Raw genomic sequence first — 20844 nt, 5'->3', positions numbered from 1 at the left:
GAACAACATAGACAAAGGATTATCCAGTTTAATAAAAAAAGGAAGGGGGAGAGAGTACAAATATACAGAATAAGAAATAATAACAAAGAAATAGCTATTGAGACAGAGAAAAATGTTTAAAAAACATAAAAGAGGGCTTCCCTGGTGGCGCAGTGGTTGAGAGTCCGCCTGCTGATGCAGGGGACACGGGTTTGTGCCCCGGTCCGGGAAGATCCCACATGCTGCGGAGCGGCTGGGCCCGTGAGCCATGGCCGCTGAGCCTGCGCGTCCAGAGCCTGTGCTCCGCAACGGGAGAGGCCACAACAGTGAGAGGCCGTGTAAAAAAAAACAAAAAAAACCCATAAAAGATTATTTTACTCACTTCAATAGAAATACACATCTGAAAACCTAGAGGAAATGGATACTTTCTTAGAAAAACGTAATTTAACAAACTGACTCCTGTAGAAAGCTTAAAAAATTTTGCACAGGAGAAATAGTTATCATTCACTCCACAAAGAAGCATCAAGCCCAGATGGTTTCATGGAGGAATTGATAAATTTGTCTACATAAAAATGTTTGAATTTTGCATGATAAAAAAATAACCAAATTCAAAATCACAAAAAGATACAAAAATGGTCCTTAAACATGAATAATGTTTAACTTCACTCATAGTAGGAGAAATGCAAATTGAAGGTACAATGAGATACCATTTCTCACCCATCTTCTGGCAAAATTTCAAAAGCTTAACAATATTAAGTGAAGCCTTGGGGAAACAAATAGTCTCATACATTCCTGGCAGAGTGTGAATTGCCTCAACCTTTATGGAAAGGAATTTATCAATATCTAATAAAACTGCATATGCATATGTTGTTTGGCTAGTAGCAACCCCACTTCTAGGTATCTACTCTGAAGGTATACTTCAAACAAACCAGAAATATGTATGTAGGAACATTCATTGTAGCATCACTTGTAATTTGCAAAATGCTGAAAACTATCTGAATGCCCAAGCATGGTAGATTGATCAGATAAATAAATTATGGTACCTACACACCATGGAACACTAGGCTGCTACAAAAAAAGGAGAGAGAGGTCGCTACGGACTTACATGGAGTGATTTCTGGAGACATTAAACACAGCAAGTATGTGAAACAGCTAATAAACACATGAAAAGATGCTCAACTTCATTGTCACTAGGGAAATGCAAATTTCCCTAGGAGATACCATTTGGTATCTACGAGAATGCCTATAACAAAAAATAGTCAATAACAAATGACGGTGAAGATGGGAACCCTCCTAAATTCTGCTGGGAACGTAAAATGGTATAGCTACGTGGAAAACAGTATGATACTTTCTTAAAAGTTTAAATACAAATTTATCACACAACCCAACATTTCCACTCTTAGGTATCTACCCAAAAGAAATGAAAACCCATGTCCAAAAAAGACTTGCAGGTAAATGTTCATACCAGCATTATGCATCATAGCCAAGAAGGAAGCAACTCAGATGTCCATCAACTATTTAATGCATAGATAAATAAAATATAGGAGATTCATATAATGGAATACTATTCGGTAATAAGAATACTGATAGAAATGCTGATCTATGCAATGACTTGGATGGACCTCAAAAACGTTACACTAAGTAAAAGAAGCCAGGCTAAAAAGACAACATTGTATGATTTTATTTATATGAAACATCCAGAAAAGAAAAATCCATAGAGACAAAGTGGCTAGTGGTTGCCTGGAACTGGGGAGGAGACAGGGCAGCATGGGAACAAGGGTTAACCAGTAACCAGGCATGAGGGATTTTATCTGAAAGATCGAAGGATTCCAAAACTGGGCTGTTGTCAGGTTGCATGACTCTTAAAATGGGTGAATTTTGTGGCAGTAAATCATACCTCAATAGTTTTTTTATTTGTTTTCTAAGGCATATATATAAACCATGCATCAATAAAGTTGTATTTTAAAAACGCATGTATAGAAACAGACTCACAGACTTAGAGAATGAACTTATAGTGTCCAGGGGGAAAGGGTAGGGGGAAGGGATAGGGAGTTTGGGATTGACATGTACACATTGCTAGATTTAAAATGGATAACCATGGTGGGAATGTAAATTGATACAGCCACTATGGAGAACAGTATGGAGGTTCCTTAAAAAACTAAAAATAGAACTACCATATGACCCAGTAATCCCACTACTGGGCATATACCCTGAGAAAACCATAATTCAAAAAGAGTCATGCACCACCATGTTTATTGCAGCTCTATTTACAATAGCCAGACATGGAAGCAACCTGAGTGTCCATCGACAGATGAATGGATAAAGAAGATGTGGCACACATACACAATGGAATATTACTCAGCCATAAAAGGAAATGAAATTGAGTTATTTGTAGTGAGGTGGATGGACCTAGAGTCTGTCATACAGAGTGAAGTTGTCAGAAAGAGGAAAACAAATACCGTATGCTAACACATATATATGGAATCTAAAAAAAATAAAAAAGAATTAAAAGGTCATGAAGAACCTAGGGGCAAGACGGGAATAAAGACACAGACCTACTAGAGAATGGACTTGAGGATACGGGGAGGGGGAAGGGTAAGCTGGGACAAAGTGAGAGGGGCATGGACATATATACACTACCAAATGTAAAATAGATAGCTAGTGGGAAGCAACCACATAGCACAGGGAGATCAGCTCGGTGCTTTGTGACCACCTAGAGGGGTGGGATAGGGAGGGTGAGAGGGAGACGCAAGAGGGAGGGGATATGGGGATATATGTATATGTATAGCTGATTCACTTTGTTATAAAGCAGAAACTAACACACCACTGTAAAGCAATTATACTCCAATAAAGATGTTAAAAAAATAAAATAAAATGGATAACCAAGGACCTACTGTATAGCACAGGGAACTCTGTTCAATGTTATGTAACAACCTAATTGGGAAAAGAACTTGAAAAAGAATATACATGTATATGTGTAACTGAATCACTTTGCTGTACACCTGAAACTAACACAACACTATTAAACACCTATACTCCAATTTAAAATAGAAAGTTTAAAAAAAAAAAAAAAGGCATGTATATAGAGGGACCAACCCTCCCAGTTTGTCCGACTCTCCCAGTTTTAGCACTAAAAATTCTGTGTCCCAAGAAACTTCACAGTCCTAGGCAAACTGAGAGGGTTGGTTTCCCTACATGAATGCTACCTTTTGTGTAAGAATGAAGGGGGGGGGGATGAGAAAACACATTTATCATTACTTTCCTTCACCAAAAGAAACACAGAAGATAAACACCAAAAAACAGTGGAGTTGGATACTTAGTTGGCAGGGTGGGGAATGGGGCAGAAGCGGTAAGAGTGTCACTTCTCTAGTATACTTTTTGGTATAGTTCTGATGTTTAGAAGCATGTTGATGGTCTATGTATTTTTCAATGAATAAAATTAAATTTACAAGGATGGGAAGTGTGTGGGGATGGGCAGGGGGAAGGAACCTTAAACCTGGAAGAAAACTGAAACAAATGAACCCAATTTATTTCAAATAAATAACAATCACAGTGAAGGACAAAAAAGAATTAATCCAAGTAATTCATGAACACAAAATGTAATTACACATTCTTAGTCTTGGGCAGGGTACAGACAGGGAAAGAACTGCAAACAGTCCTGTAGTCTTTTAAGTATGTTTTTAACAGAGATAGGGCAAAAGAAATTCTAAGACTGTTTCAGATGTATTGTAGGACTGAACAAGTGAATGAAGTGATTTTTCAGGGAGCCAGGATTCTGAGGAAGAAGGGACACAGAAACAAGGAATGGGGAAAGCAAGAAAGAACCCTATGAGGATGGACTGCAATTGGAGGTACTAGTGTGAACTCATGATTTCTGAAATCAAACATCATGTGCCTATGACATGTAAAATGTATGTGTACATGCATATCCGTGTGTATATGTCTGTATATGCACATTTTCTAGTTCTGTGTGAATAGGCCTAGAAGCAAGATGACACCCAGTAGCAATGACACGTAGTAGCAATGAGCCTACACAGCAGCCAGCAGATCTATGTATCTGTTATCATTCCCCAGAGTTCCCTGGAGAAACTGCTGATTCCAGATCCTGGGACATATTTAAGATAATGTCCTTTAAAAAAAAAAAGGTAGTGGAAGCCACAAGGACATAGAAACAAGATTGAAATGGAAGGTACTCCTAACTGGTCAAATCTCAGACCATTTTAAGTACCAAAGTAAGTAATGAATTATAAGCCATTGAAAAAAATAGAAAAACAGGAGTCCAAAACAACAGTAACTATAAAAATTCATGTGGACAGATATGGACTAATGAATGGAAGGATGGGAGAGAAAGGAGGGTTCAGGCTTACAGAGAACGCTGTGTCAACTGGTACGTAAGAAGAAATGCTGGAGTTGGAAAATCACCATTTTGTAACTGTCAAAGTAAAGACTGAATAAGCAAGAATCATCAATGGATGCTAAATATTGGGGGGAAAATGTTGATGTTAAGCATGGACTTAAAAAGAGCCTTCCACAGATTGTTTATCAGGTGTAAGGTAAAAAACAGTCACTAGGGCTTCCCTGGTGGCGCAGTGGTTGAGAGTCCGCCTGCCGATGCAAGGGACACGGGTTCGTGCCCTGGTCCGGGAAGATCCCACATACCGTGGAACGGCTGGGCCCGTGGGCCATGGCTGCTGAGCCTGCGCGTCCGGAGCCTGTGCTCCGCAACGGGAGAGGCCACAACAGTGAGAGGCCCGCGTACGGAGAAAAAAAAAAAAAAAGTCACTATACATTGGAGAAACTGAACGACACCTTGACCAGCTGACCAAAATTAACAGTGAGGAGAAGATGGGACACCGTGTAGTTATTCTGACCAAGAATGCATAGCCTGAATCTAATCGTGAAGAAACCCAAAATGAGGAACATTCTATTATTAAAGGGAGGATAGGGGAGGAGACAGAAGACTGTATTTTTCAAAAACAGCTCAACACCATAAAAGACAAAGGCAGCCATGGAAATGACCCAGGGTAAAGGAGATTAAGGGAAGGTAAGCAAATCAACAAATGATAAAATAAAAATGGTAAAATCTTAACAATAGGTCAATCTGAATAAAAGATGTGTTGATGTTCTTCGCACTATTCTTACTCTTGCCAATATCTGGTAAATTTGAAATCCCTTGAAATTATTTCCATATAAAAAGTTAGAAAAACAATTAGGAAGGCCTGACATTGGGTTACTAACCTCATGTTTTGCCAAACAAGGTTATTACAATGCAATCATGAAAAAAACCCATACTACCACCATCTACAATTATATCACTTTGTTTTAAAAAAGTGTGAGGAGAGGGCATATTAAACATCCCAAGAATAGCAATGATCTTAAATAAAAGAATGGTCCTTTAAAATGAATAAATTTAGATTTATGAAAAAGACATCACATTATCCTAATTTTTCTCATTTCCCCGTGGACCAGGGACAGCTATGTCAGCTTGGTGTTAGGGAATTAGTATTCTAAGTGGTGCATTTTCGACAACGGATGAAGTACAGTTCAGTGGAAAGAGCATGGAGTCTGGAGACAAATGTTGAATTCAAATCCTGGCTCCAGCAATTACCAGCTTTGTAACCTAAGCTCTCTTAGCCAGTTTCCTCAACTGTAAGGCAGATGGCTAAATCACAGAGTGTTAAGAGAATTAAATTAATGTATCTAGAATAATGCTTGACACAGAGGTGCTCAACAAATGTCTCCTCTCTTCCTTTGCTTGGTAGCCACCTTTCTGTTCTCTGGAGTTGTATATGACTGGGGCCACACTGGTCCTTTCCTCCTTGACCCCAAAACACAAACCCACCAGGATCATGTAAGAAACTGAATTATCCTGAGAATAAACCTCCTTTTTGGAGGTAAATTTCATGAAAATAGAAGCCAGATATATTGCATAGTAGAATAAAAAGACACAAGACTTATGAAAACAGATGAGTTGGGGCATGGCTGGTAACTGATGAGGTCTCTTAAGGAGGTAAAGACAAGAGGAAGAAAGACAGTACTTGTTTATCTTAGAAAAGTCTGCTGCTCAAAGAAAAACAGTATATTTTTTTCTTCATATATTCACAAGTCTATTTTGCAAATACCCATCCTTCTACTTCCAAGAGTGAAAAATAGCTTATGCCAAAACCAAACAGTATTAAAATCGCTAATTCTTTGTGTTTTACTAGCTATGTATCTCTGAAGAAAAAAAAAAAATCAATTCAGTAAAATGTCCATAAATTATGAGATTTCATCCAATTGTCTATTGTTTTTTTTGCTTCCCTCCACATATTTCCTGTTTACATCTAACAGGACGATTTCCTTTTATGTTGCTAATGAGAGTAATTCTTTAAAAGTCTGTTTTTTAAAATGGGAGAAAGAATTTAAAAAAATAACTAAATTGCATCATAGCAAAAAAATTTATATTGCCAACAGAAATTTAGTTTAACATTTAAAATCTTTATAGAAGATAAATTCTGATTTTTTCCTTTATTTTATCATAATTGAAAAATGAAATCACTTAACCTGAATACTTGATACATGATTTCCTTAAAACTTCTCTATGGTAAAACAAAACTGTCCATATTTCAAGAGTGTATATAATATTATTAACACTCATGACAATTTCAAACCAACTAGCATTGGTATAGTTTCAACTTACTATTAGTTGTGGCTATTTATGGAAAAAAGGTGCGGAGCTTATTAGGGCCCAGCAAACCAGAAATACTTAATCTTACATTGTAGAGTTCAAAAGTGGCAGTACAGTGTGAAGACACTATGAACTGCCATCTCCTTCTCATAAGTCTCTTAAAACAAAGGCTGGAAAAACACTCAGTACCTCAAATATAATAACTAACAAAAATATTTCCATTAACTACTTTTTGCCCAGAGTGATTAAGGACAAAAAAAATAGGAATTCTTGTTGCTTTATTATCTGATAAACTGCTAATAAGCTCCCGTTAGAAGTTCTTTACACATTACACCAAGTCGTCTTGGTCTTCTGATCATATATATATTCACATATATATATGCATTTTTTCAAGTAAAGAAATGTTTAACAGATGTAAACTATTTATTGAATATTTGCCACCAAATATTGTTAAATACATTATCTTGCAGCATATCGCTTTCAAGTTAAAATGTCAGAAACAAACACCAATATTTACAATTCTTTTAAGGAATGTTATATAATGACACATTAAGGCGTAAATTCTTTTGGCTTATAATTCTTAAAAGAATGATAATAGCAAAAGTGATGCAAAATCTTCAGTGTGAGATTATGATTAAGCTACATTTTACAAAAATATGGTGTAAGATGGCAATAATCCCATTCAACATCCTGGATTATTAGATCCCTTCAGGAGGGACTGATAATTTATACAGTCAAACTTTTAAATTTACAGATAAAGGCAGTCCAATACTGCCACTGAGAAGTACATCTCTTAACATATACAACTTTCAGGCCACAGTTTTGAAGGTCTGAAGTATCAAGTTGGTTTGATGAATTAGTCGGTTGGCACTTATGAACACATTTATTGCCCTGTTTCAAAAAAAAAAAAAACCAATTAATTTTATCCCCCCAAAAATCATCCTTTAAAAATATTTTATACTTAAAATGCTCTACTAGCAGTAGTAATAAAATCAATTTAGGAATAAAAAGGCAAGATAGTACTGAGTATCACAAATTTTATCCCAGCTTGGAACTGAAGGGTCCTGCATCATTTGAAACTATCTAGGAATTACTGCCCCCTAGTGGTTCTGGCTGGCAATAAGGTGTTGGTGGGCTGCTAATAATGGGTGGCACCTCAACAACCAGAGTTCACTTATAGGTCAAAAAAATAACTGGCCAAAGAAGAGGATTCAAACATAGTCTCCAGCTGCAGTTTCACAGAAGTTACCAAAATAACATCTGCTAACATTATACTCAGTCTCAAAATCTGTATATCAATGGGCATGATAAATACTTAAGAAAAAGCTCATTACTTTGAATCTGATTCATCCCAATCTCTCTTACCTTCTTTCAAAAAAAAAAAAACTGAGAATTTTACTTTTAGAATATACTTTTAAAAGAAAATAATCATATGGTTTCAATATTTATGAGTCCACAATATATAAAAATATGTTCTTAAAAAATTACTTCATGCTCCACCATATTTCCTATCAGTCCATTTTCATATGACCTGGAGCACAGAGGTGACGCCCTAGTCCCCTTGAGTGGCCTTATCAGTTTCTCAGTAGCAAAGCTAAGCTTGTACAGTTGTCCCTTGGTATCCAAGAGGGACTGGTTCCAGGACCCCCCTCAGGTACCAACATCTGTGGATGCTCAATACCCTTACATAAAATGGTGTAGTATTTGCACATAACCTATGCACATCCTCCAGTACACTTTAAATCATCTCTAGATTCTAACCTGTAATACCTAATACAATGTAAATGTAATGTAAATAGCTGTAAATACAATATAAATGCTATGGAACTTTGCGGAATTTTTTCCCCCAAATATTTTCAATCCATAATTGGTTGAATCCAGGGATGTGGAACCTGCAGATACTAAGGGCTGACTGTATCTTCATCCTAAACATTCCGCAAAAAAGGGGGACTAGGAAGAATTAGATGAATCAATGCAAATTCATCCTCCTACTGAAAAATGGCTCAAAGATCAGGCTCTATTAATAATTTTCAATTTTGAGGAAACAGGGATAAAACTTGTGGCACATTATTCATACGCAAATAATGGTAATTTAAACAAGCTGCTGAATGGAGAAAAAGTAGTAGAGAGCTTGAATAATCCATATGCCTGTTTAAACTGTTAAAAATAACTATGGCACCAAGGCACCAGGAGTTTTAAAAACTGAACCCAAGTGATTCTAACATACAAACAGGAATGAGAGTAATTTCAGATTAATGAAAATTATGTTCCAAATGAACTTATACCTTTCAGTGTGCTTATTCCAGGATAGTTCTCAATTAATCAGTATCATAAATAATTTTCTTAATGCAAATTATTCTTTTAATGTGTTTTTTGGTTATTTGGGCTTAGCAGGGGAGACCAAGGAAAAATAGATGTAAGTTTATTTTCAGAACACACCTGCTAGCTTATTAAACTAAGTCAACAAGGTACATTTCCCCTAGACAACCTGAATAGTAGTATGAAACAACACAAAACCATTAATAATATTTAGCTCAATATCTTTAAGTTAGAATAAAATGTAAATATTTCAACCTGTTTGAACTATTTAAAATAATTATGAAAATCAATATACCACTCTAATGTATTTTTATTATTTTTAAATATTACTACAGTAATACTGTACTAGTTTGACATGGATATTGGGATCTTAAAATGTCAATGGTGGGATAGGATGTTAGAGGTCCCTGCCAATTAGAGCTGAAATAATCACCACTTATTCTTCTGCTTCAAGCACTGTAGGAAATTGGTCTTGTCCACAAAACTCTACTTGAGGTACAAAGAATTCTCTGTAAGGTATGAGGCTGCAGAAGACATAGCCTCTGCATCAGTTTATACATTATATGTACATGTGTATTATACATAAATCACATAAGATTACTTGGCTTTCTAGAATGTTCTACAGCCAAGTGTATGTAAATTTTAAAATAATGTCATATTTACCTTTTTAGTATACTTCCTGTCTTATAGAAAGCCCTCCCTATTCCAGGACAGTGGATCACAACCGTTTACAGTTTACGTGAAGCACTTTTACAAAAACACACCTGAACCCTGACCCCATTCCAAGCGAATGGAGTCAGAATCTCTGAAGGTAGGGCCAAGGCACTGGGATTTTAAAACACTGAACCCAAGCGACTGTAATGTGCAAACAGGATTGAGAACCACTGTTTTAACAATAGTGCAGCAGTTCTTAACAGACCTGCAGGATCCATGACATCTGGAAATTTCTCAGAAATGTAAATTCTTGGGCCCACCCTAGACCTACAGAATCAGAAACTCTGGGTGGAACCCAAAAGCAATCTGTCTTTAACAAGCCCTCCTCCAGGTGATTCTGAGGCTATTAAAGTTTGAGAATCACTGCTTCAGGGGTTGGTAAAGTAGGCCTAAGTCAAATCTCACTCACTGTATGGTCTGCGAGCTAGGAATACTTTACATTTGAAAGAGTAAAAATTTTTTTAAAAATCAAAATATTATGATGTGACAGCTGAATTATATAATTCAGTGTCTATAAGTAAGGTTTTGTTAGAACACAGCCACAAAAATACCACTTGTTCCACACTGTCTACAGCTGCTTCTGCACTACAAAAGCAGAGGTGAAGTGCTGCAGCTGCAACAAGCCCACCAAGTCAAAATATCTGCCATCTGGTCCTTTTCAGAAAAAGTCTGCAACTCCTGCTCCAGACTAGAGTCATGGCTGGATTATCAACCATTCCCTTTCTATTTTTAACAGTCCATCTTAGTAAGTTGGTGTAAGTATTAATAATATAGTAAAAGGGTTTAATTTATATGATTTTAGTATCATATAAAACCACATAATTTTCTAATTCTTAAAAGAAAAGGATGATAAATGACAATACTTACTTGCCATCTTTAAAATAGGTTTTCAGAGTATCACTGAAACTTTTGGAGTACTTTACAAATTCTTTCTTTTGGTGTTCAAGTGCCTGCAGACATCAAAAATAATTTTAAAAAATACTAAATAAGAAAAGAGAAGTAACACAAAAGCCAAAGTCAAAGACAGGAGATTACACAGAATACGAACGTACCTTATACTACAGATAAGCATTTTTAGGAGTATTTATTAAATATATGTAACAGCATATTTAAATGCAAGGACAAACCCAGTCATTAATGATACAAAACCATTTCCAATAATTCAACAGTCTTATTATTTAATTCAGTAAAATGACTAAGTGTAAACCAATATCTAGGGTGGCAGCTTGCAAGGCTTCTACTAAACTTACCCTGCGGTTCTGGTATTGATATTTCTTGAAGACACTGTTCACTGTATCCAGAAGTTCTTTTATTGCACTAGCTATATCCCTGTTGGGTGAGGAAAAAAGAATCTTCTTAAAATCAGCTTCATTTGAAAGAAGTCTACATTTTTTTAAAGAATCACTGCACTGTTAACTACCATATGAACACTGCATCAAGCACAAATACTTGACTGGCTAATTGAATGGGGGTTTTAGCCTGTACCCTCCTGTGATCCCAGCTACTCTTGCACTGCTGACAGAACACTGCACAACTAACATCAGCTTTCCCAAATCAGTAACATTTCATTCAGCATTACGCACTCAAATTTATAAGAAAATATCTCTGCCTCTCACCTTTTCCGGTTACAATTCTTCCTTTTTCTGGCTCATGTAGGTGAATTCAAGCAACCGTATCATCCACTTTTGCTATTTCATGAACAATTATATGAATTTTTGCTATTACATGTAACTCATTTCTGTACTTAAAACACCAAATTACAGACCTGATGTAGTTTTGAAACATAGTTTCAAACATAGTTCTGATGTTTAAAAAATTTCCTCCTCAGATGTAGCTCTTCTCTCTTAAGACACATCTATTCTCTTCCAAACTTTTGCTGACACTATTTCCTTCAGAAAATATATTTAAATTTCTGGGAGACAATATCAGAATATTCTTCTACCTTAACCTTTTCAGCAATCATCCTTTGAGTATATATGTATCAGCACTTTTCTCCCCTTTCTAAAGAAAGAGAGAAGAAATCAATAATTCTCATCTGACTTGACTATTCTTCCTATCCATGTACCATTTTCTAAAAAGTCTTCTTATCTATGCCCTTTTCAATTTCCATGTTTTAACTTTATAGTAATATTTTGGCAAACTGAACTTACTATAATTCTGCATTCTCAAATAGCCTCTCAGTCTCTAAGGCAAACCTTCTCTTTTTCACATCCATTGTTAGCTGTTAATTGCTACAAAAACTTTTACTGTTCAAATGCAATGCAAGTGTGAAGATATGAATTAGTAAAACATCAACCTAGACCACCCCAAACATAACCTTTTATTACCTACTTTTTAGTCACAAATCTCAGATTTCAGTTATTTCACACCTAAAACATTTCAGCTATACTATTTAAAGAAAACCAAAAGGCTCCGTGTCCAGATTTTTGTGTGTATGTGTGTGTTTCACAGCTTATTTCTAGTAAATAAGCATATGGAAATTCTAAAAATTACAAATATACAGAATTTTGGTATAAAAAAGTATTTTAGCCTATTCTGAAGTAGGAATGATATTTTTATTAAATATTTCAATAACTATTTCCTTATTACCTCTTGTATTTCAAATATTGGCATCAGGCTGAAACATTAAAACATTAGATATTCAAACAGGATAATGAATTTACATAATTACATCTGTCCACTCTTTTTTGCTTTTTGGCCTCTAGTAATAACAATTTTAAGTTACATTAACTATTCCTTTCATTTATGTTTTTGAGAAAGTTGAATCCTTCTGTATTGCTGTGATGGGTGTAAGCCCCCTACTGCTTAATAAAATGGTGTTATATGACCATCCCATTATGTGAGAAAAATTAGTTTCAACAAATAAAAAATGTCAAATCTCTGAATATGGAAGATTCTTCAAACCCACAATAAGCTTATTCAAAAGGGATACAACAAAGAAAATTATAGTGATCAGACAGCTGTTTATACACAACCATACCTTGTTGTGTACTTTAATGAATATTGGGAGTCTGTATGTACTTGAAAAGAAAAGGGAAAAAAATCTCCCCAGGTGATTCTGCTGATGAAACAGGTTTGGAAACCACTGCTTGGAAACCCTGAACCTAGAGCTAATCCTTGATCCACTATTTGCCACGGAGCTTTATAAAGACCAAGGCTGTTTATCCCTAGGCCTGGCCTTTTCTAAAACAATCTGCAGCAATTTATGTCAAATATTATGTCATCTGTATGTACATGGAACAGCATTTTCATTTATGGCACTAAGGTTTGCACCAGGGAAGCTAAATTATTTTAGTAACTACCCGAGGGTTTGTTTCCTATAAGAGAAAATACCGGCACACACACAAAAAATACTTCAGACAATTAAACAAAATAAAGAACTGGGGAAAACCTGAGGGTAAAATAATTATAATGCAATTATATGCAGTTTGGAGTTAACGGATTCTGTGATACAGGACATATAGTATGTGTAAGTAGAAAGGAATTTTAGCAACTTGCAGGTTGCTAAAGGGGTTAAGGGGGCAACTCTGGGGAACATACACGCTGAAAGAGAGGACCACAGGCATCAGAAGAAATATAATACATCTTATTAAAAAAATTGCATGGAATAGTAGAGCTTCTAACTGTATCCACCAAATTTGTATGTTTATACAAACACTCTAAAGGAAGGAAATTCCTACACTCTATGTTTAGTTTGGTCTAGACTGGACACCTCTGGAAAAGCTATTTTGAGGCCAGCATCAAAACCAAACGCTGGTAAATTTTCACCTCTGAATATGCAAATGTAGATTATAAAGAGTAAACAGGGGCTTCCGTGGTGGCACAGTGGTTGAGAGTCTGCCTGCCGATGCAGGGGACACGGGTTCGTGACCCGGTCCAGGAAGATCCCACATGCCACGGAGCGGCTAGACCCGTGAGCCACGGCCGCTGAGCCTGCACGTCCGGAGCCTGTGCTCCACAACGGGAGAGGCCACAACAGTGAGAGGCCCGCATACCGCAAAAAAAAAGAGTAAACAGATAAATGCATAGCTTTCTGGACTATTAAATCACCAGTTTCCACTAGTCATCCAATAATTGGAATGTATCCTAAGAATGAATTTTATAAAATATTTGCATAAGCTCAAATGTAGTCAAACACATTCATTAATCAAAAGTACTTTTAAAATAATTTGTTTGCTGGATCATTTTTCCTAATCAACTTCATAGACAGAGGGGAAAAAAAATCTTATTTCACAATGCTTTAGGTTCTGTGAGTGTATGCTAGGTTCTGTGCTAGGTACCATGTATATCATTTCAATTCTCACAACTATTACCCTCATCTTCACAGGCAGAAACTAGAATCACAGAAGCTAAGCAAATTATCCAAGGTCACACAGCAAAACGCTGGAATGGGGAGTCAAACCTAAGTCTGCTGATATATACAAAAATATATGGATATTTGTTAGCTGACAGGAATCTTTTCTCCTATAACATTTTGTACAGTACTTGGTATAGTAGGTATTTGATCCATGCTTATTGAAAAATATTGTTAAAATATTTTGAAAGAAGGGGATATCCACCTTAAATATGAGAAAGTAAAATATTTTAAAGAAAAATAATAACTGTACAATATGTTGTGCTTGAAGGATAGACCATTTTATATTTTAGTGCAATTTTATCCACTAATTTGTCAAACAATTAACACTGGTAACAATATATATCAAAAGTTATCAATATATATCAGTGATACAAATAATTATACCTTAGCCATCCATGCTAATACACACATGGTTGAATTTCAGTCTCAGAAACAATACATATTATCAACAAACTTTCCATGGCAAATTATCCCTCCTAAAATGGATACGAAATAAATTTTAATTGCCAATAATCTTAATTCAGTTGGCTGAGTACATTCCAGAAAACAGAAATGAAATATTACTATTGCCCCATAAATGAGAGACAAGACCCCAATTCAGCCCTTGTCAATGACTAAGGACAAGACTCTTAGGCTCTTGACCTCAACTCCCTTTTGATCAAAATGTGGCTATTAATAAATTGGTTTTCAAACGGTATCTCTTTAGAGCCACACTGGGTTTAGCAGAGACGTCTCTAGGACTTCCTAAGATGGAAAGAGAGTATCAAAATAGCAAGATGAGGGCTCCAGACCTACCATCTCTATCCGAGCTTCAACTACAACAACACCGTTCTGCCTCTTTCCTACTGACACCCTAGATAGGATGTCCTTTACCACACCTCTTCCAAACAGCAGAAACATTCTTTTCTTCAATCACCAGATTAGATCAACATTATGAATCTATGATTGGGAAGCAGCAGAGAAGTCCCTGGAGTCAGTCTGCTTAGGTTCAAACCAAGTTATAGAAATATAGCATATGATCACCAAAATAAATTAAACCTTAAATTATTTGAAAATTTTAGAACTAAGTGTTTAAACAGCTGTGTTTGAGATCACTGATAATTTATCCTCTTATGGGCCAAACGTGTTCACTTTATACCAAACTGAAAATAAAAAGCTGTATTAAAAACTGTTAAAGAAAGTTGGGGCTTTCCAATAAAGGTAAAATATTTACCTTAGGGTTTATCCCCTGTGACATGGATTTTGGCTAGTCAATGAAGTCTTTTGTACTTTCTGATCTTCAATTAGAGGACCAAAAAGAAGAGGGTCACTCCTTGATAGCTGGGTTGGTACCTATCACCGTTATTTTCTAAAATGGGTCATACTCCTCCCTCTAACCCACTCAAAATAGGTGGCCAAATAGCTAAAATAGAATTTTGCAATGTGAATTACAAGGAATACTCTTCCCCTGAGAAGTATGCTAATATTTATTCCAAGGCAGCCTCTTTCAGTTTTTTAAAGATACAATGTATGATGCAGTTTCTTCCAGAAAAAGATCTGTGCTAAGTTCTTCCTTTCTAGCAATTTCTACTTGTGGTTTCACCCAAAGGTTGCATTGATAGTGCCACTACAGTTATTCCTGGCTTTCTCTGTATTCTACCCATTGAGGCTGAAGAAAATTATCTGACTCTTTAGTTTGAAAATACTTATCTAGAAATTATGCTTGGAGCTTCCCCCTCATTCCTCCGCCCTCTCACCCCCGAGGAGAGTGCCCCTGGGTTGAGGCACTCGTGCCCCTGCTCGAGAATGACCCTTTTTGCTGCTGCCCATCAACCAGCCTCCGGGCCTCACACAGTTCTGTCTTTTTTAACCTACATCCCAAAGGCAAGAATTTTTGGAGGTTCACCATTTGGTCAACATTAGAAAGTGCTATTTATCACTAAGGGTACATACATTATTATGCTAATGACTTGCACCATTTCTGAAATAAAAAACAATATTGGTATCCCTTGTTACCAACCTCTATAATTTATCCAACTCCTCTCTTCACGTTAATCTGACATTTACATTTTTCCATTTCTCACGAAGTTCAAACTGCATTCCAGTTTTATGCACATTTCACTGTTTTTAAACATTCTAAAAAATGGTACTGTACTCAGAAGCCAAAGGCACAGTTTAGAAGTTAATAATAAAAATGCAGCAATTAAAATTTTCAACTTTTTAATTTCAATTTAATATTAATATCATACCACAGTAAAACATAAAGAATGAGTGGTTCCTTTGAAGTACTTAAAAAAAATAAGAACCAAACAAAAAGTTGCTTACTTGATTGTCTGCAGAAACCTCACTCTGTCATTGATCTCATCTGGGATCTTACTGAGAATTTGTTTAAGTGCTCGTGCCTTTTCGTTTAGGTCCTGGAATTCTGGCTCCGGTCGTTCAATCATATACTCTGATAAAATACATAATAAAAAAAAATCATGCAACTTGCTGCCAAATTCAAGTCTAAGAATTTCCAATGTGTTGGTCAAGGAGGTGGGTGGGGAGGAGGGAGATAAAGGCCAGATAATTAGGGAAGACAAGGTTGCAAACCAGAAGTCATTACCGTTCAACTTAGTTCTGTAATTGTATTAGGGCTCCCTCCAAATAAAATATCAGAAAATGAAAGACTGAACATTTTCAATTTGGGGTAAATGGAAACCCATGAAACCTTAAAAATTAAAAAAGGGAGGCCTAATCAAGTTTTTCAGGCCTCTCAAGCTAAATTTCACAAGGGAACCTTAAAGTAAGTAACATTTGTAACAAATACAATGGCAATGGGGAATATGAGTTTAATAAAAACCTCTATACTGAACGTACTACCAGATTCATTATAGACTTGGAAACATTACAGCTCTACCAACTCTTCAATATAACTCAGCCTAACAGGCTACAGATGCTCAAATCTAGAATAATGATGAGGACTTTCTCATAATTTATGGAATCAGCTAAAAACATCTACATCTACTTTTGTTCTCCCTTAATAAACATGGGAAATTATACCTCTATGTTTTTCTAAATTAGTGGGAACTGAATTTAATTCAGTTAAACTAAATTTAACTGAAACCCATTTCTAATTATTTAAGAAAGCAAAAAAGTGAAAAGAGGCCAAAAGGATGATTATTACATTGTTCTCTCGAATCTGTGTTAGAAAAAAAAAAACGCAATACTAAAGTTTAAAAAGAAGAAACTCATTACTTTCAAACTGGTATTTGCATAAAGTCAACACAAAATAAAATAACCATTCCAAACAGCTTGTCTCTTGGTGAAACCAGAACTCATCAAACATATTAATCAGTAGGGGAAAAAATTAAAGCATGCAGCATAAACAAATGCTTTACTTCAAGTAATTAAATCTGACAAATATAAAATAAAAATAAGAACTACATTTCTATTTTATATGGGTTTTTTTTTTCCCACTTTCAAAACAACAGCAATAACAATAAGAGGGAAGGGAGGAGAAGGGGAGGAAGTCCTTTTTATCAAATAAGAAAGATCTGGAGGAAAAGCTTTTCAACAACTGTAAGGAACTAAACAAGACTCTTTCTGATTACCTTCTACATCATCAGCGGCCATTCGAAGAAGAGACTCTGTGAAGTTGACTTCCACACTTTTTTTCTCTAAAATTTTCATAATGATGTCTTGTGTGAGTCCTGGATTTTCTTTTTCAGCCTATAAGAAAGAGAAAGCTAGTTTTGAAATATAGAAACTAAATCAGCATTTCAAAGCCAAAACCTAATTGTTTAGAACCTGTTGGGACCTCCTTAAACTGATCAACTTATAAATAAGAGCAGAAATCTTTGCAAAGCAGGTGTTGTGATAGCACTCACTTATGTTTGGGTACAGCTTGTGCGTCCATAACTTCTTATTACAGACACGGTCCCATTTTCCATTTCAACATAAAGTATTTAACATTTCCTACTTCTCATTTACACTCTCTTGCAATTAAACTAATAACAAACGTAGAAATAAAGATTATATATATACTGGTAGTTCTTCAATTACTTTTTTCAATAGATTAAAGACACTGAAGATTTTTAGCTTTTTTAGCTATTTCGACTTGAGGATCAAGCAGTAACTCATCTCACAATTTTTTTTTTTGCAGATTCTTTACATTTAAATTAACAGAATGTCAGGAAAAACAAACCAAAACAAAAAAATAACCCGTCTTTTGGAGGTTTTGTTTTGTTTTGTTTGCAGTACGCGGGTCTCTCACTGTTGTGGCCTCTCCCGTTGCGAAGCACAGGCTCCGGACGCGCAGGCTCAGCGGCCATGGCTCATGGGCCCAGCCGCTCTGCGGCACGTGGGATCTTCCCGGACCGGGCCACGAACCCATGTCCCCTGCATCGGCAGGCGGACCCTCAACCACTGCACCACCAGGGAAGCCCCTTTTGGAGGTTTTATTGAAGCTATGTGATCCCTTAACTACATTCCCACACAACGATGTTCATTTCCTATTTTTGCAGCAAGAGTATTTCCTTCACTAGCTTTCAGAACATCATTAATCCTTTTACTACCTCCTGAGCTTGTTTCACTAATGAGTTTGCATTGATTCGATGTTACTTACACTCTCTACGGTACTAAAATCTTCTAGTCATTTCAAGATTGAGTGTAAAGAGTTCTGAGTTTACCAAAGTTAATTTTCGAGATTTTGGTTTTCCCTTGTAATTCTGTCCCATTTTATTTTAAAAAATTTTATAATCACATTGTTTCTTTTAGGATGCCTGCCAATTTTAATCATTATGCTGATGATTTCCTATATTTTTTGCCCTGATATTAAATAGCAAACAGAAACACAACTTATGATCTATCAGATAGCAATCTATTTGCTTCTTGATGTGCCAATTATGTTAACCTCTGCCTCCTCAATCTGGTATCACTGCAGATTCAGCTTTATTTGGTTCCTATTGCTCTTCACATTATAACACCTTTTGCTTCTCACTAATTTCAAGTACCAAAAACCGAAAGGTTATGGAATGAAAGGAGAAAAAATATACACATTTATCTCAATCCCGGGACCATTTTAACTGCTGTCAAATGCTATACAGGAAAATCATTTTGATAGTTGATTAATAATAATAAAATATGTCCTACTGAATTCCGTTTCTTTTATAACCTGTTTTGATTTTTCCTCTCATGAATATATTTAAGGAAGAATCTACTTTAATAAATAAGATTTGCCATTAAAAGCAAAGCTGTAAAAATGTGGCTTAAGACGGTATCAACATCATTAATCTGGTAAACTGCCACAAAATAACATATAGTATACTAATTAAATAAGCCACTATTTGATAACAGTGGTTTATCTTCTCTAAGTAGCATTAAATCTACCTACATAATGAATTATCTTGGAAAGCAGGGGAGCATTCTCTATGTGCTTCCAGAGAATGCCAAAAGAAAAATAATGCCTCTCTGATTAAGTTATAATAAGCTACTGAAAGAATTAAATGCTGAAAGCCTGAGAACAAAGTTTTCAATACCAAGTTCGTTTGCAGTCCCCAAATGCCAAAGCTGGAGCATTACAGAGTTCTTACAGAGGTCCCTAACTTTCTTGTTCACAGTGTTCTTAGTACCAAAAGAAACACCTAACAGTGCTGCGTATTAAGTAAAGTACAAACAACTTAATGAATACTTACATCCTAACAACTTAGTAACCTTTAAAATTACATGAATTGAAAGAAAAATATTTTATTTTATTCTTAAATAACCACAATCCCTAACGAGACGTGTGCAACTGTTGGGCACTGCACAATTTCTCAAATGTTGGAATTAGACCCTTCCACCCTCATTTCCTGTTGTACATTGATTTTCTTGTGATACTTGCATTCTATCAATAGCAGTGGCCAAAAGTCCAGTTTCACAAAGATACGACATCATTGAAAGGAACGTAGCCCAATCAAATATGCTGAAGCTGCAAACTATTTCAAGAGAGTCATTCACACGGTGTCAACCTAATGTTGAGTATCACCGTGTTCCTTCAAATTTTTAAAATATCCCACGATGCCACTCTGAGTTTGCTGCATGGTCCTGGAGTGCTTCGGCACATACTTTGGGAACAGTAGTCTAGCATCTTAGCTATTTTTTTTTAATCTTAAAAGCCTTAAATTTAATCAGTGACTCTAGTTGACAAAACAAATATATCTACCCTTAAATCAGAGACTATCTATACCTTCAAGATATCCCTCAGAATACAACCTTAAACTCTGCAGTCCAACTTTTCTGAAAAATCCAAGAGTGAGAGAAAACTATCCCAAAGGCAGTTAACATCCACTCTTGTGGAGCAATGATTCTCAACACTATCAGAACCTCCCAGAGGGAAGAGGAATCAACAGCAGGATAGATATCATAAAAGACAATATTAACTAGTATTGTTTTATCTTTGGAAAACTTATTTTAATCCTTTTTCTCCAGATAACAAAACTAGATATTAAAGCTTGATAAATATTACTGTTGTTGTGGACCAAGAACTGGAAACATGAATATATATATATGGATATAAATATGGATATATGGCTGGGCAAGAAACATGAAACAAGGTTTTTTTAATCTTTTTCAAATAAGTTATAGTGTAAAAATTACAAAAATCTTAAACTTTTTAATGCATGTCCTCCTTTAAAGTCATTTGAAATTCTAACAAATTAAATATAGTAATTAAGAATAAATCAATACAAAACTAATATATTTTCCTCCAAATAACTTCCACTATCCCCAATTAAGAATCAGTGCCGTGGATAAAATTACCCATGTATTAAGCCAGATCTATAATAATCACATACTTTAAACACAGTTT

The 20844-nt window shown here is 35.7% G+C and overlaps 2 protein-coding genes across 3 annotated transcripts in view; both read right to left on the bottom strand.

The window, feature by feature from the left end:
- WDR49 (WD repeat domain 49) overlaps positions 1-10626 on the bottom strand; it is a 172525-nt gene extending 161899 nt beyond the window's left edge. The window contains 1 exon segment of the mRNA XM_029213739.1: positions 10547-10626. The gene's annotated coding sequence lies outside the window, so the exon portion shown is untranslated.
- Positions 7051-20844, bottom strand: part of PDCD10 (programmed cell death 10) — a 39314-nt gene continuing 25520 nt past the window's right edge. Inside the window, exons 4-8 of one of the 2 annotated variants that reach the window (XM_029215038.1) lie at positions 17609-17726; positions 16341-16467; positions 10930-11008; positions 10547-10629; positions 7051-7537 (exon numbers count right to left, since the gene is read on the bottom strand). In XM_029215038.1, the coding sequence (XP_029070871.1) occupies positions 7456-7537; positions 10547-10629; positions 10930-11008; positions 16341-16467; positions 17609-17726 (489 nt within the window). In that variant the 3' untranslated portion in view covers positions 7051-7455. The remainder of the gene's footprint in view (positions 7538-10546; positions 10630-10929; positions 11009-16340; positions 16468-17608; positions 17727-20844) is intronic. The other variant, XM_029215039.1, reaches the window with a different exon arrangement.

Source organism: Monodon monoceros, unplaced genomic scaffold (assembly GCF_005190385.1).
Source record: "Monodon monoceros isolate NGI ecotype Baffin Bay Population unplaced genomic scaffold, NGI_Narwhal_1 Super_Scaffold_11, whole genome shotgun sequence".
Taxonomy (NCBI): domain Eukaryota; kingdom Metazoa; phylum Chordata; class Mammalia; order Artiodactyla; family Monodontidae; genus Monodon; species Monodon monoceros.
Note: the sequence above shows the minus strand (reverse complement) of the source record. Positions and strands in the feature narration are given on the sequence as shown.